This window comes from Elgaria multicarinata, chromosome 16, assembly GCF_023053635.1.
Source record: "Elgaria multicarinata webbii isolate HBS135686 ecotype San Diego chromosome 16, rElgMul1.1.pri, whole genome shotgun sequence".
Lineage (NCBI taxonomy): Eukaryota > Metazoa > Chordata > Lepidosauria > Squamata > Anguidae > Elgaria > Elgaria multicarinata.
The window spans coordinates 5,938,997-5,966,773 of record NC_086186.1 but is presented as its reverse complement, the minus strand read 5'-3'; the positions used below and the strand labels follow the sequence as shown (position 1 = coordinate 5,966,773).

The following is a 27,777-nucleotide window of genomic DNA, read 5'->3' as shown; positions in this document are numbered from 1 at the left end:
AACAGAGAGAGAGAGAGAGAGAATGGGTCATGTTTAAATAGAGACATCATTGTTTCATAATAAATCACTTTTTTCAAAGATCCACAACCATCATGACCAAACGGAACTTCTTCTAGGCATTAATTGTTGTAAAACAATTATGTAGGCCACCTTGGGTTCCTTGGAGGGGGGGAGCGGGATATAAAGGCAATGCAATAAAATTATTATTATTATTATTATTATTATTATTATTATTATTTATATAGCACCATCAACGTACATGGTGCTGTACAGAGTAAAACAGTAAATAGCAAGACCCTGCCGCATAGGCTTACAATCTAATAAAATCATAGTAAAACAATAAGGAGGGGAAGAGAATGCCAACAGGTACAGGGTAGGGTAAGCAGGCACAGGGTAGGGTAAAACTAACAGTAGAAAGTAACAGTAGAAGTCTGCACAACATCAAGTTTTAAAAGCTTTAGGAAAAAGAAAAGTTTTTAGTTGAGCTTTAAAAGCTGCGGTTTTAAAGCTCAACTAAAATAAAAATAATTATTTTATTTTAAAATAAAAATAAATTCACAGAGAGCTTCAGCAATGGGGCAGAATAGAAATGAAATAATAATAAAACAAATAATCTTATATAAGGCTTACTGCCTTGGATACTGGAGGTAGCACAAGGCTAGTAGTCATGGACAGCCTTCTCCTCCAGGAATTTATCCAACCCCCTTTTAAGGCCATCCCAATTGGTGGCCATCACTACATCTTGTGGTAGTGAGTTCCATAATTTAACTATGTGCTGTGTGAAGAAGTCCTTCCTTTTATTTGTCCTGAATCTCCCACCAGTCAACCTCATGGGATGTCCCCTGGTTCTAGTATTTTGAGAGAGGGAGAAAAATGTCTCCCTGTCCACATTCTTCACCCCAAGCATAATTTTGTTCACCTCTATCATGTCTGGGTGGGAGGGTGCTGTTGCACTGGTGTCCTGCTTGGGAGTCCCTGGCTGATGGCTGGTTGGCCACTGTGTGAACAGAGTGCTGGACTAGATGGACCCTGGGTTTGATCCAGCACCAGGGCTCTTCTTATGAAATCTGATGCATGTTTAAGGATGCAATCCGATGCATGTTTAAGATAGGGTAAAAGCCCTACTTTCCCCAGCCTGGTGCACACCCTAAACATGCACAGGATTGCACCCTAAATCAGCAGAGATGTTATGGGGCTTGCAGTGCAATACATCTGGGGCGGGGAGAGGGGTCCTCAGGTCGGAAGAGGCTGCAATAAACCACGCACGCGACTCCACCTCAACCCAGCTCCGAAGCCTCAGCAGCTTCATTTGCATAGGCCCCGCCCACACGGCCACCCGCCGCGCCACCCACTGGCTGCCCCGGGGAAGCTCCGCTCGCGCATGCGCACTCCCGCCCACTAACGGTTCCGAGATCAGTTATTGCAAGGAGCCGACAGGAGACGGCCGAACGACTTGCGCATGCGCCGTGGCGCGCCGCCCGTCTTCTGCAGGGAAACCGAGCCTCCTGCGAAGCCACGGCGCATGCGCATGTAGCGGTTTCCTCTCCGGTTCCCCCCACCCCACCCCACCGCGCGCTGATAAGGAAAGAGGAGGTTTCCTTTCGCGTCGTCCTCCTGCGGCGGCGCAGCTTCCTGTCGTTGACGTCTGCTTCCGGGGCAGGGTCGTTGCCATTAGGAGGGGTCGCTGTGGCTGCTTGGAAGTGAGGGAAGGAAGGAGCGACGGGAGGTGACGCCCTAGTGTGCCCCCCTCACAAGACCGGTGAGCAGTGGGGGCAGTTATTATGGGATGGGGGCTTTGGGGCGCTATTATGGGATGGGGGCTTTGGGGGTCACTATGGGAGGGGCATTGGAGGGGTTTCAGATATGGAAGGAAATGGTGGGGTATGTTTTTGGGGGGGCTTTGGGGCAGAAATTGGGGGGTGGTCTCTTTGCCTTTCCTCAGGTTTAATTCTCTCCCCACCCCACAGCAGAACACATATTTACATGGTAGTCCATGCTAACACGACATCAGCAAAGGTTCTTGTGGCACCTTAAAGGCTAACGCATTTCTCCCCTTTTCTCCTTCTCTCAAAATACTAGAACCCAGAGGGGTCACATCCCACGAGGGTGACTGGTGGGAGATTCGGGACAGATTAAAGGAAGGAGTTCTTCACACCACGCAGAGTTAAATCATGGAACACACTGCCACAAGGTGTAGTGGTGGCTACCCATTTGGATGGCTTTATAAGGGGGTTCGATACATTCCTGGATGTGAAGGCTATCCATGGCTACTAGCCCTGATGGCTATGTATTACCGGAGTAAAAAATAGCCAAAGGCAAGGGCAGAACCAAGTAATCTTCTACAATAATATTAGTAAAAGTTTTATTAAAGTGCCAGGTGCCTACACGTTTCGAACGCGTTTGCGTTCTTCCTCAGGGCTTTATAACGTTAGTGCAGTTGTCTGCAGAAGCTAGAGCCTAGCAGCTTCTGCAGAGCCTAGCAGCTTCTGCAGACAACTGCACTAACGTTATAAAGCCCTGAGGAAGAACGCAATCGCGTTCGAAATGCGTAGGCACCTGGCACTTTAATAAAACTTTTACTAATATTATTGTAGAAGATTACTTGGTTCCGCCCTTGCCTTTGGCTATTTTTTACTCCCCTACAGGGCTTTCCTTGCTTTCGCACTTGTTATGTATTACCTCCATTAGCAGAGGCAGTATGTTTTTGTACATCAGTTGCTGGGGAACATGGGTGGGAGGGTTCTGTTGCACCCGTGTCCTGTTTTTTTTTTGGCCTCTGGTCGACAGCTGGTTGGCCACTGTGAACTAGATGGACCCTCGGTCTGATCCAGCATGGTACTTCTTATGTTCTTAACACATTTATTGTGGCATCGTCTTTTGTGAACTGTGGTTCTCTACATCAGTTACACAGAATTTCAGATTATACAGTACATGAATGCCTTCCCCAACCTAGTGCCCTCCAGATGGGATGGGCTACAACTCTCAGAATCACCCAGCCAGCATGTGTTCGTTTACAATTCCCTGGGAGTTTGTAGCTGAACACATTTAGAGGTGAAGGCTGCTATGTATTTGGGGCGGAGGAAGAATTGTAAACAGTGAGGTCAGAAGGAAACTAAACGCAGAAAGTGACAACTGTAACAGTGGTCATTTGCAAGGCAGTGGTTGGTGGCACACCCTGGCACTTGGTAAGCCAATTAACACATTCATTAATTTCCTTCTGACCTCATTGTTTACAGTCCTTTCATACACACACATCCATATGTAACTGTAGTCTATGAAAGCTTATGCCATATAAGTTTGTTGGTCTTTATGATGCCACAAACTCTTTTTGATGTTTTTGCTGCAATAGGTGAGCACACTAATATAAAACTAGTTAAGTCAATATCATAATGAATGATGTTGTCAGTTTCATAATGAGTAATGTAGTACTTTGTGCATTGTAACATCATTATTTATTACTGTTGCATCTATTTTGGCTTAATTTTAAGGTAAGATAATAAACAGTGTCGGAATACTTTAAATAATTAGCACAAATGTATTGGTCTTTTAAGGTGCGCTAGGTTTTGTGTTCTTTTTGCTGCAGTGGGATAACAGTACTGCCCCATATTCTTAGACTCACAGAATAGAATCATAGAATAGCAGAGTTGGAAGGGGCCTACAAGGCCATCGAGTCCAACCCCCTGCTCAATTTCCAGATAATTGTTGTTAATTATACTGTCATCCTTTTAAGTGGGTTTTGTTTGTTTTTTCAAACAATGAGAGGACAGTTTCCTGCTCCAAGGGTCTTACGGCCTAATCAAGACAAAGGAGACAATAGTAAAAGAGGAAGGAGAGGAAGATAGGGGTAGATAGCAGCAGAATATGTGATTTATTTTAGTTATCTTACAGTAACCAAGCCAAAGCATGTATATGGTGATGTGGGGATAGTGCTTCCAAGCACACCAGGGAAAGTTGTCTCGCAAGGCTACTAATATTGGCCTCCTGACTTTCAGTGTACTGATCTTCTATTCCTAAACTCAAGCCTCCGATGCTGTTGTAAGGCTCCCGCTTAGCTACCATGCCAGAGATAGGTGAAAGGATAATTGAGGTCTTGTTAGATTGCGCTACAAAGCACTGGAAACATTAAAAGGCGGTTGTTAATGTGCTTTGCAGAGGAAGGACTACTTGTGGGCTTTATTTAATTTTATTTATTTAAAACATTTATATCCCGCCCTATATCATTAAGATCTCAGCAGCGTAAAGATAAAAGCATACAGTATAAAACAATAAATATGCAGTTAAAAACAAATTAAACCATGAACAAGTTAAAACAATATATAATTTAAAAGCAGTAAAAGCAAATAAAACAATGTGCCAGTGAGTTTAACCATCAAAGGCTTTGTTGAAAAGCCATGTTTTTACTTCCCAGTGGCAGCTGGTTGGCCACTGTGTGAACGGAATGCTGGACTAGATAGGCCTTTGGTCTGATTCAGCACAGCTCTTTTTATGTCCGTTGAAGGGTGAGTTGCAATAACGGATGTTGCCTGGAAAATGGGGGCAGTGTCTTGAAAACAGACAATTCCTGCTTTTAAGCGGAAGGGGAATCTGGCTTGTTAAATGTGAAGGTTGAGGTGATTTCTGAATGAGGCATTGATCTGATTACGAAAACATTGAAATCAATTAATCATGGAAGTTATCATGCTTCACCTATAGAACGTACGTGCTTCTCAAGATAAAGGAATGGAGTTTTGTTCTCTTAAAAGCAAGAAATGAAAGCCCTATGGATTAAGGAGGAATTAATTAACACTTCACCTTTAATGGGGGTTAATACAAAAATAAGAGCACACTTTAATCTCATGACAATGAAATGATCTTGATTTAGCAGTGGTGGGGATAGTGACCTGCATTTTGCAATATAGTTAATTGTTTCTCTTGGGTCGGGGAATTGGCCTGTTTTTTGGGGGGGGGGGGGCGGGGGGAGTTCTGCACAGCCTGGCTTTGGGGATGAATTTCAATGTGGCTCAGGAAATTCTGTAATGGTAAGAATGTTGTCTTATATCATGTTGTACAATAATCCAAAGCTATGCTGCAGATGTATCACTGAGAATTTTTTTTATTAGCCTCTATGTATGGAGACTGAACATGATGGTCTCTTCCACAATACCTCATGCAGCTCCCTCCCTCACTTAGCAGGGTGGGAGCTGATGCATTCAACATTCTGGGACTTTTTGAGACTAAGCTTCAAGGTTATTGGTGACCTCTGTGTACAGTTAAATGTGAACCTAAAAGGAAATAATTCACCCTTACAGACAACACATGAACAACTTTATTTTCCACTGTCACTTTGCAGTGGTTCTGTGTTTCTGTGTTCCTGGAGGCTCTTAAATGACTTCCTTATTAAGCAATTAGATGAGCTGTGCAGAGCATATTGAGAGAATAACACCTCGGGCTAAGTTTTAAGGTGCAGAACCAAACCGTCCATCAAATACGGTCAGTCATTGCTTGTGGTGTGCTGGGTGGAGTTTAGCTGTTATGAAATCTTCAGCTCGGCTTCCTACCCCACAACTTGAACAGTTCTTATTTTCTTCAAGACTTGTACAGGCAAACAACTAACCTCCATATGGGGAATGTCCCTTGCAGGAGTCTACAACTTTTGCTTGGTCATGCCGGCTAAGCCAAAGATAGTCAGCCTAACTGCCTCCCTACTCCCAGGGAGAGCATGGCAGGTTGGGCGCTGCTCTTTGAAGGTGTCCCAAGTGACCTTTCACAGCAGTCCCCAAAACTCTCCTACTGGCCTTTCCCAAGGATAGGGCAGCCAGTTGCATGCTATGGCTGGAAAGCTTTCTGAGTACCTCCCAGCAGTGGCGTCCAACTCTTGCCTGTCTGCCTTTCCTGCTCCAGATCAGGAAAAGTAGACAGGATATGTTGTGTTCTTCCAGTTTGACCCTGTGTGGCCAAGGCAGTCCAGGCTACACAGCTGACAAACGACCCCCAGGCTTCCTATGACTTTGGAATTGGGGAGCTGGCAAGTACTGCTATGCAAGAGCCAAAACAACCTTAATTCTGCAGTTCTAAGTTGGGAGGAAAGAAGGCTGGTTGCTCATCAAGCCAAATGACAGCACCGCATCCACCATGGCAAGCGGAGTTGTTGTTGTCTTGTCCTTCTACTGAAAGAACAGATGGAGGTGCAGCAAATGGAATGTGGGAGAGACGCGCTCACATTCCTGTTGAGCTATCCAGGCTACCGACTCCTGGGCAAAGGGCTTTGCTCTTGGAACAACGCGGGTGGCTTCTCTGTAAGCAACCCTGAGCTCTTGACATGGGGAAAGATGGAAGATGCACAAGGCAATGACTGCAGTTGCTGCCGGATGGAGACGTCATGATTTGGAATAGATGCCTCACTCCATCTGGACTGCCCCAAAGCCTGGAAGGCTGTGCCTTTTTCTATCTACATTTTTATAACACTTTTATACCGCTTTATATATAAAACCCCCTAAGTAGTTCACATTTAAAAATACACGGGGGGAAATAAGATAAAATAATAATTAAAACGTCACAGCAAAATAACCATAAAACAGGGCAGTCAGGGAAAGCCTCTGTGAACCGATACGTTTTAATGAGGCATTTAAAACTTGACACCGTTTTTGCCTCTCAAACCACATGTGAGAGAATGTTCCAAAGGGCAGCGCTGCCAGTGAGAAGGCCCATTTTCGTGCTATTACCTGGCAGTTCCATTGGTCTTGGAACACCCAGTAAGGCCTCCTCAGAAATCTCAGGGGTTGAGTGGGTATATGGTCAGTTAGGTATCCTTGTCCAGAGTTGTTTAGGACTTTGTATGTTGTCAACAAAACCTTGAGCATGACTTGGTAGTTAATAGGCCGCCAGAGCAGTTATTTAACACGGGTGCAATATGTGCATATCTGGGTGCTCCATCCTAGCAGCTGCATTCTGTATTAGCTGCAGCTTCTAAACCAGACACAAGGGCAGCCCCATCTAGAGCCCATTACAGTAGCCTAATTGTTACTAGCAAATGGATCAGAGTGGCTAAGCTAACTGTACCCATGTACATTTGGTTCAGTACCTGCTGAACTGAAACAAGCTGAAAACTTTTTTTTCTCACTAGTTCCTTATGGTTTTATACAATAGACTGCTTTACATTTTTAGCCCGGTCTTCTCCAAGGATTGCTCTCCTCCCTTGTTTTCAACTCCTGCATAGTGGGGACTACCACTCTCGGAGAACTTTCACAGAAAATATATAACAGATCGTGGAGTTAGTTTTCAATTGTTACTTCAGCCAACTAGTTATCCTTCGCTTCACTCTCATGAGTCTGTCCTCATGTTCCTGCTTTTTATTGTTACTCATATGCGTAGTGCTGGGTTTCTTAGGAAGACCTTTCAGTTCATGAGTACTGCTGAGCAAACAGCTCTTTTGAAAATACTTTACAGTTCTTACCATCTAACACGAAAGGGGGGAATTCTGGATCAAGTAGAATCTGCATCAGCCATTGAGGCAACCCTGAGGATGGAAGGCGTTGAGCTTAAAGAGGAGTGGCAAGACGAGGACTTTCCAAGGTAAGGAGTCACTCTGGCAGGTCTGACTTGCTCCAGAACTCATTCTTTGGAAGGCGAAGTTGTGCTTGATCTTTCTAAAAAGAACTCATCAGCCTGGCCTGGCAAGTCATTGACTCTTTTTGTGAAGGTGCATTTGTATGGCTCTAGAAGTCACGCTTTCTGCACTGTTATGTTGGGCCCTTGCATACCAAGGGCCCAACATAACAGTGCAGAAAACATGACTAGTAGAGTTGGAAGGGGTCTGTAAGGCCATCAAGTCAAACTCCCTCCTCAGTGTATTCAGCTGTGAGTTTGAATTACGTAGTTTCCAAAGCAATCTCAGGAAGAAGTGTATGGCTTATTAGCATGAATAAATCCTTTCTTATGGGTCATTAGTAGCCTAAAAGAAGAAAACTGTTATCGGTGTACAAAACCTTCCTTGCCTGGTTAACCTGGAGCCAATTCTTACTCCAGATGGGTACCCAGGTGAGTGGATGGGTAAGTCTGTTCTAAAGCATTGCTTCAGGGAATTCCTGACATATGTGCCAGAGAAGTGTTTGGATCAGTGTTAAGGGTGCAGAACAGTAATGCTGCATTACACTGATGAAGTAGACTGATACAGCTCATTGTAGCTGCTTTCCAAATGCCACCTGCAGCCGCTACAGGCAGGTGTCTCTTATAGTAGCACCATGCAAAGCCGTTAGGGAAGATGAGCCGTTAGGGAACGTGAGATGAGGAGGCGGTGCATATACTGCAGGGGCTCTTCAGTTCTTTCAGTGGTAGTCAGAATGATACATTGGTCCAATGTTCATTGCCTGATAATATAAGTCTGGCACTCTGCCTTATATCAGGGTGGCCTGGCACTGGGGAGGCTGATATTCTGGCCACATTGGTGCAAGCTACTACTGAGCTGCTGCAGCTATACAGCGTTTAGGTTGGAATGCCAGCATTCAAAAATCCAGCCACCCTGAAGGAACACTTGGGTACAGATCAGATTTTCCTTCAATAAGAGTCTTTCTGTGATTTATGAGGCTGTCAGCTTTGCTTGTCCACTGACTTCCATGTTTCTGACAGCTAACTTCCTTTGTGCTTGCTTGGATTCGTGATTCACAAAGCCTGTGTCCAGACGTCATGTGAGAAACTATCAGTGTCCAGTAGAGGTGTGAAAATCCGGAAAAAGTGGGGCAGTCCCTTTTTTTTATTATTATTATTTTCTGGGCCTTCCCATCTCCAGGCACGGAATATTGTGATCTTGATTCCTGCGTTTATTCTCTTTCCCAGACCTCTGCCAGAAGATGACCATATTGAAGATATGTCTGATCCAGCAGAAAGAGGCGACCAACATGGTAAGCCTGCTCGTCTAGATCAGCCTTCTGCAGCCAGATGGCTGGGGATGATGGAGCTTGTAACCCCACCCACTTGGAGGTGCACCAGGTTGGGAAGTTTCTATCTAAATTAACTCTGCTAGTGATACATGGGAGCTCTACCTCTTCTCTTCATGACCTTTTCCTGGAAAGTGAGGCTGCAAGAGTAAGAAACCACGTCGGAACATTTAAGTGATTCTAATATTCCACCTCAGCATTTGCCTTATTTGACTTTCCATTTGCCGATACCTGTGCTGGACAGGTCAGACAGGATGTGAAGCTGGGAAATACACTGCTTTTAAGTATGATAGATACCATTCATTTGTTTAGGCCTATAATAGAGACTGCTTCTGCCATGTTTATGTGTTTGCCTTCTTTATACCTTGAAATGTTACGGCTGTTTAAACATAACAGAATACAATTGAACCCTCAGTTTTCAACATGACTCCTATTTGACTAATAGTAAAAGCATTACTCTTAGTAACATTAGTATGTAACAGACTCTGTTTGCAGAACTATATTCATTGCACTTGTTACATCTCTTTAAAAGGAGAAATAAGACTACAGCATAATACTTGCGTTCAAAGGAAAATCTAGTCATATTCTTCCTTGTTTAAATGCTCTTATTTAGACATATTCAAGTTCTGTTCCTCTAGACTTGAAGTAAACTGTCACTTTCATCAATCAGTTTCCTTTAATGACTATTCTTGGAAATACAACAGTCATTTATTTATTTGTTTATTTATTTGAAGTATTTTTATGCTCCACCCCTCAGCCAAAAAGGCTCCCAGAGTGGTAAGCCTATAATCAATTGAACAACCCTGCCTGCAGGTTTAAAATCTGAAAAGACTTGATGCACAAGGAAAGAGGAATGGAGAGGGAAGAGGAAAAAATGGTTCTTTTATCAGGGCTGGTGGAATGGCCCTGCTCTTTCTCCCTCAGTGCAGCCAGCTGGAATGGCTGTTGGTGGTAAGAGTTGAGGAGCCTTCATGAGGGAGTTCTTCAACCAAGCTGGGGGAATGGCCCTGCTGTCACCTGCTTCAGCTCAGCCGGCTGGAATGACTTCCAAGTCTCTCATAACATAACTTCTTTCTCCCCTTCCTGACCTATTAGAAGTGAACGGCAACAAAGTTAAGAAGAAACTGAATGCTCCAAATATAAATTTAACTCTGGATCGCAGTGAGGAATCCAATTTGTCCGACTTGGAGGACAGCAGGGATATTGATCTGGATGATATAGACACACCATCGGAAAATAGCAATGAGTTTGAATGGGAAGGTAAGCCTTGTGACGACAGCTAAGCCTTGGGCATAGGTATATTCTCTGGACCTGTGTTGTGTGGTGGATTGGGCTTTGGTTGCTTCGTTTGCATCCTGTTGTGACACGTATTGCAGGGCTGCTAAAATTCCTCCAAATCAATATTGTGTGACAACGGTTTTGGGCAGAATTTAGACTTGTGTGATCCCCCCACCCCTCAAAAAAAACTAGGGTCCCAAAGACCAATAACCAGATCCAGTGCAAAATGGTTGTCCCGGAGCAGAATTGGTTACATACCGCTCTGGGATGACCTGCTTGTGCAAGAGTGGGAGGGCTTTTTTTGTTCTGGGAGCCGAATTTCCTCTCCAGACCAATCCGGTGGCCTGGATGATGTTGAGGGGTGAGGCCCCGCCCTCTCCCCTGACATCATCCACCCCCACCCTGCCCATTTTCTTTCTCTATTCAGAGAGAAGCACAGAGCTGAGTGGAGATGATATCTGAAAGGGAGCAGGGTTGGGGGAAGGGCATGAACAGCGGTGCTTCCCCCATGAGCCAGATTTGGCCCACAGGCTGCAGGTTCCCCACCACTGCTATATAAGAACATCAGAGCCCTGCTGGATCAGACCGAGGGTCCATCTAGTCCAGCTCTCCGTTCACACAGTGGTCAACCAGGTGTTGGTCAGGGACCAACAAAGCAGGACACGAGTGCAACAGCACCCTCCCACCCATGTTCCCCAGCAACTGGTGCACACAGGCTTACTGCCTCAGATACTGGAGGAAGCACATAACCTTCATCGCTACATCTTGTAGTAGTGAATTCCGTGATTTAACTCTGCGCTGGGTGAAGAAGTCCTTCCTTTTATTTGTCCTGAATCTCCCACCCATCAGCTTCATGGGATGACCCCACTGGGTTCTAGTATTTTGGGAGAGGGAGAAAAATGTTTCCCTATCCACATTCTCCACCCCAAGCATAGTTTTGGACACCTCTATCATGAACCTATGTCTGTGTTTCTACTGAGCTGAATTTAGAGGTTGTGGGGGAGAGCTTTTTTGTTGTTACTTCTGTTAAACAACTGGGAGCGAAAAGCTCTTATTGAACTGTTGCAAATCGTTATTATTGATCAGTAGATCCCTATCTTCCACCCGTCCCAACTGTGAAAGACCAGAGGGGTAGGGTCTGAGGTGTCGTTGGAACAAGGTGCCATCCTTTTGGACCACTGATATTGAAAGGGCTCTTGAGAGTTGTGTGGGCAACTTGGTCTGGGCCTCTCTGCCAGTCTTGGCTGGCTAAAGCTCTTGAACAGCCTTGGGCAGGTCGTGGCATAATTGCCCCAAAGACATGATCACTGGGCCCACTTTGAAGCACAGGTGCCTTTCCTCCCACCCCCAGCTGCTGCCTCCCCTTTGGAACAGCTATTGGCCAGGTAGTTCTCAGAGGTTTGGGCACAACTAGAAATGTAAGATCTGTGGTAGCAGGGTTAGGGTGTGAGATGGAGAGGAAGACCTAAGAAGAAACATGACGTGTTTGGATGTGGCAGAAACCCAGGCTCACCTCGCAGAGATTTTGGCCATAGCTAGACCAGGCCTAAATCCCGGGATCATCCCTGTGCATCCAAATGACACACAGGGGATCCCAGGAGCAGGCAGGGACGACCCCTCCATTTGCCTGGGATAATCCTTCGGTCTAGCTAAGGCCTTTGTTGTAAAATAGAAGAACCTCATGTAGGCCCTACTGTAAGAAATACCGTATTCTGAGCACAGTGGAGGAAATTCTGTAAGGTTACCTTGGGAAATACTGCTTTTCTGTATGGCTCTTCCCTCACTGTGAGGCGAGATCTATGTATCTTAGCTTTGTATACTGATATTTAAGAGGCAGATCAAACCTCCTTTTTTATTTTGTACACCCACTGCAGGTACGAATCTTGATGGTCACTGTGTTTGCGGATTATTTATTTCTTTAAAACCACGTTTAGGGTGTTTTTAAGGATAGAAACCATTCAAGGTGGTGTACCAAACTGAAACAGTGCAAACAATGCACAGTTTAATCGATGCGGTTAGCAACTCTGTCCACATGTGTCCTCTCCAGGGTATTCCCACAGGTTCACTGGGCATTTCAGTGGTGATGAGCAAAATGTTCAGGCATATGTTCATCAGCTGGTTTCCAGTAGTATGCACGTATTTCTTAAATCGATGTAGCTAACATTTAGCTTCAAGGCAGATGGCTGTGTCTTGGTTCATCTTATAAACTAGCTGAATTGCTACTTTCCATGATAGGAAATGGAAGTTACTTTTGCTCAATGCCAGCTTTCAAGTACGATCGTTTTCAGATAGTTCTTGAATAAATTATGGGCCCTCTGAAATTGGTTTAGAGATTAAGTTAGGCATCTCTTCAGTTTGAATTTAGTTACCTTGCTTTGAGCATTTGAATAAACCTGAGTGCATAACTGCAGTTGATGACTGCAGTGGCGTTTTGCTCATTTTTGCTAGCTTTTCCAATGTATTAGAGCTGGGTTGAGAGATACACAACTCCAGGTACTTAGACTTCACAGTACATTGGGCAAGAGAGCGGTTGGACTGGAGTTGTACATCATTGGAATAAGGTTTCTGTCTCTTCTCTTCTCTTTTTAATGCGGCGGTCTGCGTTTTCCTGGAAGGATAGTTTCCATTAACAACTTCTGTCTTGGAAACAAGCTACTAACATGCTGCGGTAGTTTTTTCACACCTCTGTGGTAAGGTTTGTGCTACTGAAATTACTTTAACAAAGCCATGAGGTCGACATATTCTTCAGGGTGTTCCCAAGATTGTGCTCGGTTTTGATTGAAATATCTATTTGCATGACTAGCACAAATCAGTGTACTGCAATGATTCATTACTAGACTCTTAATCATTGGGGAAATAATCATTGAACGGAAGATATCAAGGGCTATCAACTGATCAAAGGGGTTTTAGCATTGTCAGCATTCATACATTGTTTTCGGGTATCAATACGGGCTATAATATGGATATTGAATATGCTTTTTAAAAATTAATTGCCCGAATCTAGCTGTATTTAGCTCAAATACTGAGAACTCCTTTACAAGGGACAGCTCTGATTTACAAAAATAGACGCTAATCTGATCAAAAGGCCGGCTGTATCTCATGTAATCTGTAATGTATTCAAGGTTTTGGAAAGGAATTGCAGCTTCCTACTTCAGATATCTGAGTTTAAAATAATTCTGCACAGTCATTGCTTAATCATTTATTAAAATGCAACACAAGCAATTTCTAGATATAGATGTTAACACTTCAGTATAACGGCACAGCATTTTAAAAAGATTTTGAGCCGATAATGAAGTGACAAACCTGATTTACTCTTACTGTAAAGATATCTGAAATTATTGTGTTTTTTTAAACTGGTCAGATGATCTTCCAAAGCCCAAAACTACTGATGTAATTAGAAAAGGATCACTTTCAGAATATGCGGCATCAGATGAAAAGGAAGAGGAGCGGAGGTGGCGAATGTTCCGCATTGGAGAACAAGATCACAGGGTAGACATGAAGGCGATTGAGCCCTATAAAAAAGTCATCAGCCATGGAGGTGAGGATTGTCTTGTTCAGCATACCACCCCTCACAAACTGCAGGGGGGGGGAAAGTATAATTGCCTTTTTCTTTCCTCCTCCTAGGTTATTACGGTGACGGATTAAATGCAATCGTTGTGTTTGCAGTTTGCTTCATGCCAGAAAGTGGACAGCCAAACTACAGATACTTAATGGATAATCTGTTTAAGTAAGTGGTACTCGGCGAACCTATGAACCTGCTTTGCACAGAGTCAGACCTCTAACCCGGTTTGCCCAGCTCCATTGTCCTGAGGCCTTAAAGTGCTACTGCAAGGGGTCTTTCACAGCCCTTCTGCCCTTTTTAATGGGGCATGCGAAGGATTGAATCCAAGACTTTCATCAAACAAAGCACTACAGAGCTGGGACGTCTCCCATCTGATGTTGCTGGAGCCAGCCTAGAAATATTATGCATCAGTAACACCACAACCACTTTTACGTTCCTTGAAAATCAATTGCGTTATCTTATTTCAGATTGCTCTCCAGAGTTAAGTAAGGGGTAAGACTGCAAACAGCTTACTACACCGGGAGCCTGTATTGTCATCCTACAGTGGCTTTTTTATATAAAAGATTTGGCTGGCATTCTTGGCATGCATGTTTTCTGTTCAGACGCCAAGCCCATTCAACCCAGTCTCTTCATATAGATACCAAACCAACTGGCAGCAGCCACAGAAATTCCCCTGCCCTTCAAGTTGGGCAAAACCTTCTGTTTGGTCTGCCTCACCTACTGATTTCCTGCGCCCCCACAGCCTTCCATGTTTGTATATGTGTCATCAGTGGGCTTCACTTAACGGAGGGAGGTCAGCAGCGTGAGCAACATCTGTTGATCGTCGAAGACTGTTGGGAGCTCTGTGACACTCATCTGAGAAAGCTGGTCTTGTACCACTCTTTCTATAAGTGCTGCCTTGGCGGTGATTGGGAAACTTAAATATTTGGACCCAAAGGATGCAGGACCCACATGCTGAAAGTCCTTGCTCTCTTTCCCCGCCGTCTCTCTGCCATCTCTTAGCATTAGCAGAGCAATATTTTTTTATATATTTATTTATTTAAAACATTTATATCCTTCCCTATATCATTAAGATCTCAGAGTGGCATACAGATAAAAACATACAGTATAAAACAATAAATATGCACAGTTAAAAACAAACCATGATCCAAGTTAAAACAATATATAATTTAAAAGCAGTTAAAACAATGTGCCAGTGAGTTTAACCATCAAAAGCCATGTTTTTACTTGGCGTCGAAATGCAATCAATGTTGGCGCCAACCGGGCCTCCAAGGGGAGGGCATTCCACAGTCGGGGTGCCACCACAAAGAAAGCCCTCTCCCTTGTCCCATCACAGCATATATGTTGCATTGGTGGGATGCAGAGAAGGGCTCCACCAACTGATCTAAGGTCTCGGGCAGGCAGGAGAGGCACTCTCTCAGGTATCAAGTGGAAAACGTGACCTCCACCAATCACACCCCCCTTTGATGGCAGATCATTCTTAATTAAGCCCGCACAAAGAACGGTCAAGGTGCCTGCAGCAAAAGACGCTTGGATGTGGTGATCATAGCGAAACGTAACGGGAAGATTAATGCTTTTACTCTATCCACAGGTATGTTATCGGCACACTAGAATTGTTAGTAGCAGAGAACTATATGATTGTTTATCTGAATGGTGCAACTACACGGAGGAAGATGCCCAGTTTAGGCTGGCTCAGGAAGTGTTATCAACAGATTGATAGGAGGTAAGATTAAGAAGACATGCGAGGCATCTGGCTGATTAAGACATGAAAATGCACACCAGTGCAGTGATCAGTACAGAGGTCTTTAAATGTATGAAATGTATTTATTTATTTATTGCCAAATTGTGAAAGGCAGCTCTCTTGTCTCATCCTGTGTGATTTGGGTTCCAAACCTCCAAGGCAGAAATAACTTGCTTAGTGCTTAAGCTAGTGTGAACAGGTGAAGGCAAAAAGGAAATACACAATTCACACATGGCTGTGCATAAAAACGAGGTAGGTTTTCGTACACAGGTTTCTTAAACCTTTCAGGAGGATGGAGTATAGAGCATAGGAAAATGCTTGCATCAGAGCATTGGTTCAGCTCGTTCAGCATCACCTAAGTGACTGGCAGGGGCTCGTCATGGTTTCGGCAGGAGTCTTTTCCCAGTTCCTCCTGGGGGTTCCAGGAATTCATCCTGGAACCATTTGTGTGGAAAGCATAGATCTTTCTTCAGACCTAGGTCTTGTAGAACAGAAAATAGATCCCTCAGTGATTTGGACTTCAGCATTCCTGACCATTGGCCATGCTGGCAGGGGCTTCGGGGACTTGAAGCCCAAAACACCTGGAGATCCTACCCATCCCTGCTCTAGAAGGAAAAGCCAAATTGTATGCTACATTATCTAGTGTCCAACTTAAAATATTTCTCCAGGAAGGTGTCTACTGTTTTAATAGCAGTTTGTATAGCCTCAGAATTGCTATAAAAAGAAACAGAAGCTGGGTTCCTCAAAAAATTAGTAATGAGATCTAAGAAACAGTATTTCTCATTTGGGCTCTGTTCCCCATTAACATATCATTAATGTTCTGAACATATGCTTTCCGCCCAAGGTCTATGCTCTGGACAGCGTGGTTAAAATCTGCACAGCTGCTGATTTTATCCTGGTTGTGCTTTTGTATTGTATTGTACATCATGTTTTTATACTGTTAGTTTTATACTTGGAATGGTTTTAATTTTTGTGAACCGCCCAGGAAGCTTGGGCTATTGGATGGTATAAAAATGCAATAAATAAATTAATAAATAAGAGTAAAAAAGTTACACAAGCCTTTCCCAAATTTGAGCCAAGTTGTGATCTGGAGAGATGCTGTTGATCCATCCTGGTCTTGCGGAATCTAACCTTTGAATTTGGATGGGACCAGATCTACTTAGGTACATGGGGAGGGAAAGAGGGAGTTCTTCTGAGGATGTTCTTCAATGGTTCTTGCAGCGTAGACATGGTTTTGCACAGTTTTGGAGACCTCCAAGTCATCCCATCCTTTCTAACAGCTAAGCTGCAGGTTCTTGTTGAGCATGTTATGGAGAGCTTTTTCTCCTCCTCCAACTCTTCATTGTGTCCCTTCTCTTTGTATTTACAAAGACCATGTAAACTTCCCCATCCGGCTTCCAGTAGGTTGTGAGTGTGTGTGTGTGTATATATATATATATGTGTGTGTGAAACCTCTCAGTAGGTCTGTTTCCTTTGTCCTGACACTAGGTTGGGGATGCAGGTGTTCAGAATGGCTTTCCTTTCCATTTCTGCCTCCTGCCCAGGACACATGGCCAGAGCCTCTATCTCTGCAGGTAGGGGGAGACGTTCCCCTTCATCATCCCTTCAAATCATCTGGACACAACTGTGATCTTGCTATTTTAGTCCAGCTCTAATATGACTGCTGATCTGAGGCGCATTAGAAGTTCCTTTTAGCTTATACGTACAAGTAGAGAGCAGTAGCAAGTATTTGTAAATCTTCGTATCTGCTGCGTACAAACTCATATTTAGGAAACTTTTTTGCCTCGTTTTCTTTGGCTGATCACTCTTTAATATTTTGATTTAACGTTAGGTTAAGGAAAAACCTGAAGTCCTTAATCATAGTTCATCCTTCGTGGTTCATCAGAACACTTCTGGCAATCACCAAACCTTTTATTAGGTAACACTCGGAATATCTACTTCATTTTTTTTAAAAAAAGTGCTGGCACGTTTTGCATTTTAACAGTAACTATATTTTTGCATTTCTCTTAGCTCAAAATTTAGCCAAAAAATCAGATACGTCTTTACCCTGGCAGAGCTGGCTGAACTCGTCCCCATGGAATACGTTGGCATACCTGAATGCATAAAACAGTAGGTTGCTAGTTACATGTTCATAACCCTAAAATGATGCATAATTACTTTTTTTGAGCATGTCTAAATGTCCCATCTGTCGAGTTGTGGCAAATTGGCTCCCAAAGCAGCTGGCCATTAAAGGTGGAAGGGAAGTGTTACTCTTAGGGATGTGGCCATCACTGATGGGTATGCAGATTGTGTTTGTGTACAGACTACAGAAATGTATATCTCCCCCCACACACACACACACCGGATCTTGTTAGTGTACAAGTTTTCCATCCCCAGGTATGTAGGAAGGTATATATGTGTACTTCACCCTTCCCCAGCCTTATGCCCTCCAGATGTTTTAGACTTCAACTCGTATCAGCCCCAGCCAGCATGGGCATTGGAATGATGGAAGCTGTGATCCAACAGGTCTGGAAGACACCACATTGGGGAAGGCTCTTCAAGACAGACTGTTGAATGGGACTGGGGAAGCCCAGGTTCAAATCACTACTCAGCCATGAAGCTTACTGGATGACCTGGGGTCGGTTGCTACCTCTTAGCCTAATCTGCTTCTCAGAGGGATGGAGAATGAATGTCCATGCCCACTGCCCTGGACTCCTTGGACAGCAGGATACAAACATGATAGAAAACAGAGTAGTGACCTTACAACAGAACGAGTATTGCTCTTTACTACAAAATCCCATTGCTTTTGTTTATCTTGGTTTTTAAAAGTTATTAATGGGAATGCCTTGGCTAAATAGCTGCTGTTAGTTGTTGGCTTTAAAGCTGTTTGGGATTTGCTGGTATACAAAGCTGCATCTTATTTACTAAAATCAAATTTTCCCCACTAAGGTATGAAGAAGAAAAATTTAAAAAGAAACCCAAAAGGTATATGCACATCTTGATCAGGACTGTCTCTAATCTAGCCATCTCTGCACTGTGCTGATTGTTGGGATGGGTATGGCTTGCTGGAATGCATACAGCATCTGCGAATGAATGAGAGTGAACCTATCACAAAATTTTGCGCATGTATCTAAGCTTATGCTATGTTGTCCACATTTGTTGCCCAAATGGCTGGTTGCTTCAGATGTAAGCTAAGTAGCCAAAAGGCTAACTCACTAATCTACAAATGTAGAACTGCAAAATTCCCCTCCCCCCCTAAAACTTGGCTAGCAACTATTGCAAAATAGTTCCTTAAATCTAGATTGAAGGTGGCTGTGACTCAGTAATCACTTGATTTCAAAATTACTTTAATTTGCACATCTACTGTCTAAACTGACTGAATAGCTTCTTTGCTTTGTGCTGTCTGCATTTGCAGTATTTCTGCTTTTTTTATGGAATGGGTGGCGTGAGTGTCTTATCGATGCATGCTGGACTCTTCTGGTGCTTAAAAGTGTGTGATGAACGTACCTCAGCGATACCGTCCAATTCAGATCACCAATTGCTACTGCTACTAACAACTTCACTTGATCCAGACTGTGCCCATTGTGCATAACTATTCCAAATGCCTCTTTGCAGATGTCATCATTTTTCTCTTGTGAGGGAGGCATCAAACTTCAACTAGCAAGGCAAAGCTAGTCTGTCTTCAGGGCAATATTACAAACCAAGGGGTGTCTATTAGAATCCTTAAGCAGCTGTCATGGGAAGGGTGTTTTTCCATGTTTAATCCAACCCCTCCTACAATTTGAGGATGGTAGTATTAGGAGGAATTATACAATCTCTTACTGGTTGCATCTAAACACCTTTCCTCCTCCCCACTCCATGGGATATGGCATTGGTTTGAGATGAAGTTCTGTTTTGATCTCTGAACAGATCAGCAAAATTCAAAACCAAAATGGGACTAATTTCAAATGAGCTCACTCTAACTCTAGTTGTGTCAGTCTTCAAAGCCACAAGTGTAATTCTCTATCGTTTAAAAATTTAAGCTGTGGAGATGGTTCTAAGCTCTGGCAAAGAACTGATAATGGCTAGAAGAAGAAGAATTTATTTCTTACCTGCCTCTCTGCTTGGATCAAGGCAGGGAACAACAGCAAGTATAAAATACTTTTCTGTAAACCGCCCAGAGAGCCCTGGCTATGGGAGCGGTATATAAGTGTAATAAATAAATAAATAAAATACATAGAAGCAGGCATTTCACTCCATTCATTTGGAGCCACGAAGGATATTATACATTGATATCTGGACAACCTGCTAGATTTGTTTCTCTAACTTGACTCTAAATATCTGACATGGCCTGAATTCTAGAGACTTTGATTTAGCCAGACTTGGGCTTCGGACGAATGACCCAGCTCGTTCCAGTTGAATCCTAAACTGAGAAGCAATAAAAGATGCCTAGGGGAAAACTCTGTGCCAATGCAAACTCACTTGAGAGATTAGCCATGGTTAGGACACTGGGAACTTGGATGCAGGCTTCTCTCTCCTCCAGCGTGATTCTCCCAGCCTCTGCCTTGGCTCACTTTAGCCATGGTGTAGTGAGGCATTTGGCATTAGGACTAACCACAGCTGCTGCTGCAAGCAGGGTCAGCATTTGAAGTGGTTTTGCAAGCTTTCTGAGTGTCATTGCCCCTTCCTTATCAATAAGTTAAGCAAGGAGAGGGTTTTCAAGTCTAAAATACTCCCCGTGAAGCTGGCTTTCTTGGAGCCAAGACATCACCTAGGGGTGACCACATTACACCAACATTAAAATCACTCCACTGGCTGCCAATTAGTTTCCGGGCAAAGTACAAAGTGTTGGTCATTACCTTTAAAGCCCTAAATGGTTTGGGTCCAAGTTACCTGCGGGGTTATCGCCTTCTCCCATACAGTCTGCCCTGCACACTCAGGTCCTCTGGGGTGAACTTACTTCAGTCAGCTGAAACTAGGCTGACATCAGTTTCCCAGAGGACCTTTTCTTCTGTCGCCCCCAGATTGTGGAATGGCCTGCCGGAGGAGATTCGTAAAATTAACTCTCTGTGTGATTTTAAGGCAGCTTTAAAGACTAGCCTTTTCCGGCAGGCCTATCCAGAACAATGTGAAATCAAGAATTTTTAAGATGTATTGATTCCTGTTCTAATGTTGTTCCCGCCTCGATCCAAAGGGAGAGGCGGGTAAGAAATAAATTTGTTGTTGTTGTTGTTGTTGTTGTTGTTGTTGTTATCTAGATTTACTTACTTCATAAGGGGTTGCTTTTGCACATTACGTGTTGGCCACCTGCAACGGGGGAGCTGCAGCCAATCCCAGCTCCCTGGCAGGAGTGTGCCAAAATTAATGTGTATAGATGCCATTGTATGCAAAAGACTAGGAATTTCATTCATATTAGCTTGTGCTTATTCTTCAGTTTTGTGTGACCCCCACGCTGTAGGCCTCAGGCTGAACAAATCGCACTCAATGAAGGAAGCTGTACTTTTCCTCACCATGGTCTGTTAACGTCTCATTTGCCTGTTAACGTCTCATTGTTAAAGTCGCCTTGTGTTCACCTTCCAAGTTCTGATTCATGATCTGTGGAAAAAACTTGCTGCTCTACTTTTGTTTAACAGTTTCAGTGCAATTCTCAAGTAATAAGCATTGTTCTTTTTCTGTCAAGATCTTTAATCTCAATCAGGGTGCTAAACAGTATATATATTTTGACTCTTTGCGTTTTGTCTAATAAGCAGAATTGACCAAGAGCTTAATGGGAAACAGGAACAGAAGACGGAACAGTGAAAGATGTTTGTGTGTTGGATTTGAACCAAGGCTGAAGAATGGGTCGATGGAAGGTCATCTTGCCATTATCAAAACCCGTTCTGAGATCTGCCTCCAACTTGTGCCGAATGGACGACACGCTGCTGAACGGGTTTGCAAGTCCCAGCTAGCCATTGACACTTAATAGCTGCCTTTACTATAACGGTTTTATACTGCAGTGTCGCAAAGCGTCATAGGAGGCACCCATGTTTTTTATCCTAAATGAAGCTTATTCAGTAAATATTTATATGCTTAAATGTTAAGGAAAGAGATAATATATATTTTTATGATTTCTCAAAACAATATTTTATAACGTTTATCTGCAAAAACCCTGGCAAGGTAGACCAGGCCATAAATGACTGCTGTCATTTATTTGGTAATAAAGTGCATGACAGTTTCGTATAAATGGTCAAATGCTTCTTGGCTGGCAAATAAAGTAACACAACCTCAGTGATTTGCTAAGCAAGCAAGACATAATCAGCTGTACTGGAGAAATGCTAAGATTCTTGGCCATTCCGCATATTGGCTGCACCTAGTGCTCGGATATCCCCCCTGCGAAAGTTTTCTTGGCACAAAAAGGATTCTGTCCAAGTCGTAGCCTGTTTGGTCAGAGGGCTTTTAATTTTTGCACAGTATAACGCTTGCAGAACTGTTGCTTTAATATTTGAGCAGTGGAAGCTGTATACAAATAGAGTATTGTATTGACACACGTTAGCCATCCTCTGAATGATATGTGCCAACTATTCAGGCTGAAGATGAAGGGCAGAATTGCATATTGCAAGAAACACAGGCCTGCTGCCCGAAACGTCACCCTATGTTGAGGTGCCCTTTCTGTAACATGCAGCACACTTCGTGCCCTGGCGTCACTCTGCGGTTGCTTGTCCATCAGTGACATGGAACAGAGATGCAGAATAGGACATCAAAATGTGTGTGTTACAGGGCTGGTGTGTGATACAAGTTATGGAGAGGAAGAGTTTGATACAGGGGGTGCTCTTAGTGACAGCTCTGTATTTCTTGTAAAGTGTTGCTCCACCCTAAAAATGAGGGTGGAATATGAGAGCACTGCCGTTTTGTAGCCAGGATATCTCCCGTCTCCTGTGCTTTCGACCCAGCACCTTCCACAAGCACTAAATTCACTTTATTACACTTTATTTTTTTAAAAAAGGAATCTCTTTTTAAAATAAACAAATCTGCATGTCCATGAGCTTTTTCACTTGTGTGCAGAAAGTGACGGCACTAGTGTGAGCAGTCATTGTCCAGGGCGAACATGTAAACTGTGGATGTATCATATGCACTAATTCCTATGGGTGAATCATCAAAACTGTTGATTGTAGCAGAGATGTTAAAACACTTTGCTTACCTTGGAAGAAACACTTTAGAAATACACTTGTTTTAAAAAAAATTGTCTCGCATGTTAGCAACTCAGTCAAAAGCACCTTTCCCATCCCCAGACATTGTTTACGTGGGGTGGGGTGGGGGAAATGCTGCCCATATGTCGGTGTATAACCTAGTCAATAAATAGTGTTTTTACATAAAGAAAAATGACTTCAATTGATGTTTATCGTAATGAAAAGTTGACACAACTGCTCAGAGTTTTGGGGGCCCAACACTAAGGAAAGCCTCCCTATTCAGAAAGGTAGGGCTGTGCTAGAAGTGAGTTACGGACGCCATTCAGCTCAAGAGCCTAAATTAAATTTCAGAGCAGCTCTTGGAACCCAAATTACAGTGGTGAGTGGGGCTGAAGGAAAAAGGCAGATGTTCGTTTATTTATTTTATTTAAAACATTTCTTGGCCGCCTTTCAGGACAGAAGTCCTCAGGCAGCGGCTTAAAACAATAAAAATACATGTTTTCATTGGGGAACTGAATTAACCAATTGAAAACAAACGCTTCTAACACATCGCTGGTGGGAAGGGGGCGCTACCTCTGTGCTCAACACATCCCTCTGTTCCAGTCTGTTATGCCACCGTCTCGTGCATCTGACATAAGCCTGCCAGACATTGGTGGGCCCAACTTTAATAGGCACAAAGAACTGCTCTACCCTCCAACCTTGTACCTGAGCTGTCATGAACAAGGCAGCCCTCGAGTGGAACCCACGGCAGCACTGCTCACGCAGCTGCTGCCAGAACTTAGTCAAACACACAGATGTGCCATGGTGAATTCATTTTTTTCTGTTTGTATAAGACTTACAGCCATTTGCAGATGGGTATGATTTGGGTGGTACATCTCCAGAATGTCTAGTGTGAGCCAATTTTCTCCATGTGGTAAGAGAGAGAGTAGTTTTTCTTGGCGAAACACTAGCGGGCTTTTCCGAATTCCGTACCTGTGCATTATGACATCCAGGGCACATGGATATATTAAAAAGAACGATACAAGATAGCCATTTAAATGCATTGGTTCCTTGCAAATGGCGAAAGAAAATCACTGGAAAGTTTACAGATAATCTACAAATAAAATAACACGAAGGCAAGGCCGGCCAGGAAGGTCTGAAGGCCAGAAATAAGCAGTCCCCTCCCCAGGAAGGCAGTGCTTTCCTCTCTCGTCTTCACAGCGGGACTACTAGGCATCCAGTCTACAGCAGCTGTATTCAGCTTCCATAAGATGAAATCAGGCTTGTTTTCATAAGATGAAGAAGGTGATGGCGATGATGCCTTGCTTTCCTTGGACGAGGAAAAAAGCAAAGCCCTGCCGAGGAAAGGGAGACAGGGAAAGGGAGACTGCTTGTTAAGGTGCGCAGGCCGGCACTAAGCAGAGCTCTCCCCATAAAGGGGACACCACTCAGGAATGTGTGAAGGCCGGCACTGAGCAAAGCTCTCCCCATAAAGAAGACATTGGTCAATAATGTGTGAAGGCCGGCACGGAGCAATGCTCTCCCCATAAAGGGGACACTGACCAGTAATATGTGAAGGCCAGCAATAAGCAGATGTTTCCCCATAAAGGGGAGAATGGCCAGGATTGTGTGAAGGCCAGCAATGAGCACTCAACTCCCTATAAAAGGGAGACTGGCTAGTAAAGTGTGTGAGCTGGCAGTGAGCAGTGCTGTCCCTATAAGGGGGACAGTAGCCAGTAGTGTGTGAAGACCGGCACTGAGCAGTGCTTCCAGCTAGGAAGCTTTGGTGACTGGCAATGAGCAAAGCTTCCCCCATAAAGGGGTGATGTGTAAAGTAATGTGTAAAGGCTGGCAATGAGCACTGCCATCCCTATAAAAGGGAGTCCATCTAGTAAAGGGTGAGGGCTGGCAATGAGCAGGGCCGGATCTACACTAGTCTTATACCGTTGCTAGTGTCCCTTTCCAATGTGGTTCTCTGTATCGGTTCTCTGTAGCTGTAACGTTACTGCAGGGCACATTGTTAAATCCTTTCGTTGTTCTCCCTCCCTCTTCTCTGAGAGCTGCTGGGTTTGCTCTGCCCACTGCCTGCCCCATTCCTAGCCAGCAGTGCAGGGCAATAGTCATAAGCACACACAAACTCCCTCCCTCCGAAAACATCTTAACACAAGTCCCAGGGAATTGCCTGAGTGCATAGGAGCCAGCCACTTTGCTGAAGCTAAGCAGGGTTGGGTCTGGGCAGGGTTGGAATGGGAGACCAAATTGAAAAGTTTTAGCAGCAGCCGCATTTAAGCCCCGCTGGTCATGAGTTTTGGACTGGGACCAAGAGACCCTTGTTAATTTTCCTGCACGGAGCTACAGCGATCCTTTGAGCGCTCCTCAGCTCCTTTGCAAAGAGGGGGGAAATGTTAAAAAAAAAATCAACCGATGACCCAATTTGATTCAAATTTTAAGGCAGGATGCATGGGAGTACTTCACAATAAAAGCAGATTCTAAGGCGGAAAACTTCTGAGTCCTTTGCATGCAATTGTCAGTGATTGCACAGTATAACGCTGGTGTGATTTATCTGCTGTAGCAGATAAGATAGCAAACGGGCAAAGGAAGGAGAACAGGAAGTGGGCAGAGCAAACCCAGCAGCTCTGAGAAAGGGAGAGGAAAATTAGGGAAATGTGAAGGCCAGAAATAAGCAGTCCCCTCCCCAGGAAGGCAGTGCTTTCCTCTCACATCTTCACAGCAGGACTTCCAGGCATCCAGTCTTCGGCAGCTGCATTCACTTTCTATTCAATCCCTCCAGGAGGTGGGAAACAGACTAAGTGCCCATGGAAGTTCTGGGACAGGACAGCCGAGGCAGCTACCTGAGTCCAGATATGGAGCAGATCATTAACCTGGGGCAGAGGAGTGAAAATATGCAATCAACACATGAGAAGGAGATAAAACACAAAAAACAATACAAGCAAAGCCCCTGCAGGCTTGTGCCAAGAGCGTTGGACGGACCTACCTCATAGGGTTGTTTTGACGATAAGATGCAGAGGAGGGTGCAAGCCGCTTTATTTTCCCTGCAAGAAGAAAAAAGGAACAATATAAATGTAAACACATAAATCAATACACCAATGTAAATCTTACTAACTGCTATATCCAGACTGGCAGCTTAGTTTTCAAACATCTCTCAAACAGAAGCGGTATTTGAATAGGGTCTTGTTTGGTCTTTTTTTCCCAGAGTAGTGAAGGTGGGAGAGCACCCCATTTTGTGTTTGGCCTTCTGGGCCAAGATGGTGCCTGGAGACAGCATTCCAGACAGGGAAGAATTGCTCTGTTGAAACTCTCCACCCAGTAAAGAGCTTCTGTGAGCTTCTATAAGTTTTGTCTGCGGTTATGAAGCCACATCAGAATTTAGTCTGGCTTGTTAGTACTCAAAGCTCATTCTTCTTCTTCAAGGGTAGACCCTTTGATGCTCTCAAAGCAGCCATGGAAAAAAAAACTTTAAAAATTCCTTCAAGGGTTTCATGAGGAGGGTTCTGCTTCTCAGTTTACCCTTCCAGACTTGACCCTGTCAGTGCTGTGTATATCTACAACTCCCAACATGTCCCGGCATTGGATTGCACACTTAATGTATTGCACTCTTAGACCTAATAACAAAACAGAATATTGACTTTTGGAATTACTAATGCCAGTCAATAATTCAGAATTTATTTCTTCCGATATTCAATTATATTTTCTACACCAAGACATTGTGGTATATTGTACTGGAAAATCCTGGTACGTTGGAGGTCGTATACCTCCCCATAGCCCCACCGCCAGTTATAATAACTTGACAATTTACCAAGTTTTCTAATCTGTCATCATATTGTCTTCATAATAATACATCACTGGTCATACTAGAAATATGTTAATTGTTCATTATAAAACTTCAGGGCAATAACCCAGTACAAAAAAAATATTTTAATCTTATATCACATATCTAAAGAGGAATGACCTAGGAAATAATCATATATATTCTAGTGTTTTTTCTGATGCTGCATTAAACTTTAAAGAAAATTTCTAAGCTTTTTTTTCTTTGCTTCCAACACTTTATCAATAATTCAGCAAGGCTTGATAATAGGATACAAGATTAGAAAAACCCATATCCCCTCTTCCTGTATTCTTACAACTTTCCTACCTTATTATAAAATTTCAGCTGCCACCCTTGGTAGCACTTGGTAGGTGGGTAGTAGTAGTTGTCCTTTCTAGGGATGTACTGATGTTTAAACTGTTCTGTGTTTGGTGGATTGTCCTGGTTTTTGTTGTTCTGTTGTTCTGTCATCTGTTGTTCTATCAATACAATGGAGGCAGAGCTGCCACCTGTCTAGGAGAACACCTGTCTAGAAGGTCTTATTGTTCTTGGATCAGCAGCATGTACAGAAAACCTTGAACAGCAGGTGAAGATTTTCAAAGAATTTGGACATATAGTTCTAATGAGTGCGGGGGGCGGGGCGTTGTTTCAGGTTCTGGGGGTGGGAAATGGTGTTGGGGGGATGCTTTCCCCTCCCTAACTTTTCCGCATTTCCCCCAGTTCTCCCCCACGCAACCCTTGACACCTCCCCGTACACCCATGTTTCACTCATCTACGGTCCTCCTCCGAGTGCCTACTCCGATGGAAGCTCGGAGGATGGCAACAAGGGAGAGGGGCTTTTCAGTGGTGGCCCCCAATTACGGAATGATCTCCCTGACTAGGATCGCCTGGCACCAACATTGTTATCTTTTCGCCAAGTCAAGACTTTTCTCTTCTCCCAGGCATTTTAACAGCATTTAATGACGTTAAGTTTGTTTTTAACGGACCCCAGGATTGTTTTTTTTTTTTTTAATGGATACTGTTGTTTTTACACTGTTTTTATGTTTTTGATGGTTTTTAAATTTTGTATACTTTTTAATGTTTATCATTTTTAACTGTTGTAAACTGCCCAGAGAGCTTTGGCTGTGGGGCGGTATATAAATACAATAAATAAATAAATAAATAAATAAATAAATAAATAAAAATAGGGTGACCCTATGAAAAGGAGGACAGGGCTCCTGTATCTTTAAGAGTTGTACTGAAAAGGGAAATTCTGCAGGTGTCATTTGTATATATGGGGAACCTGGTGAAATTAATAATTTCCTCTTCATCACACCAGTTAAAGCTGCAGGAGCCCTGCCCTCTTTTAAATCTGG

The 27,777-nt window shown here is 43.6% G+C and overlaps 3 protein-coding genes across 7 annotated transcripts in view; 2 read left to right on the top strand and 1 right to left on the bottom strand.

Moving 5' to 3' along the window:
- The window catches only part of OTUD7A (OTU deubiquitinase 7A), a 468,621-nt gene that overhangs the window by 242,667 nt on the left and 198,177 nt on the right, over positions 1-27,777 (top strand). The window lies entirely within an intron of this gene.
- Positions 1,604-22,422, top strand: BNIP2 (BCL2 interacting protein 2). Of its 5 annotated transcripts, none has more exons than XM_063142463.1 (12): positions 1,604-1,759; positions 2,080-2,191; positions 7,426-7,551; positions 8,812-8,876; positions 10,008-10,172; positions 13,552-13,728; positions 13,815-13,917; positions 15,344-15,475; positions 17,325-17,411; positions 17,504-17,602; positions 18,422-18,457; positions 21,199-22,422. In XM_063142463.1, the coding sequence occupies exons 2-12, from the start codon at positions 2,172-2,174 to the stop codon at positions 21,248-21,250; spliced, it is 1,062 nt and encodes a 353-aa protein (XP_062998533.1). In that variant the 5' UTR covers positions 1,604-1,759; positions 2,080-2,171; the 3' UTR covers positions 21,251-22,422. The 5 variants fall into 5 exon arrangements, with proteins under 5 accessions (XP_062998533.1, XP_062998535.1, XP_062998534.1 ...); XM_063142464.1 differs by having other exon boundaries at positions 1,607-1,759; positions 21,202-22,422; XM_063142465.1 differs by lacking the exon at positions 18,422-18,457 and having other exon boundaries at positions 1,605-1,759.
- KLF13 (KLF transcription factor 13) overlaps positions 11,817-27,777 on the bottom strand; it is a 292,039-nt gene continuing 276,078 nt past the window's right edge. The window contains exon 3 of the transcript XR_010026202.1: positions 11,817-11,839. The gene's annotated coding sequence lies outside the window, so the exon portion shown is untranslated. The remainder of the gene's footprint in view (positions 11,840-27,777) is intronic.

Excerpts from the sequence above, each read along its gene's own strand:
- BNIP2 (XM_063142463.1), top strand. The coding sequence starts at position 2,172 with ATGGAACACACTGCCACAAG. Across the intron at positions 8,877-10,007 it reads AGAAAGAGGCGACCAACATG|AAGTGAACGGCAACAAAGTT; the intron begins GTAAGCCTGCTC and ends CTGACCTATTAG. Across the intron at positions 13,729-13,814 it reads AAAAGTCATCAGCCATGGAG|GTTATTACGGTGACGGATTA; the intron begins GTGAGGATTGTC and ends TCCTCCTCCTAG.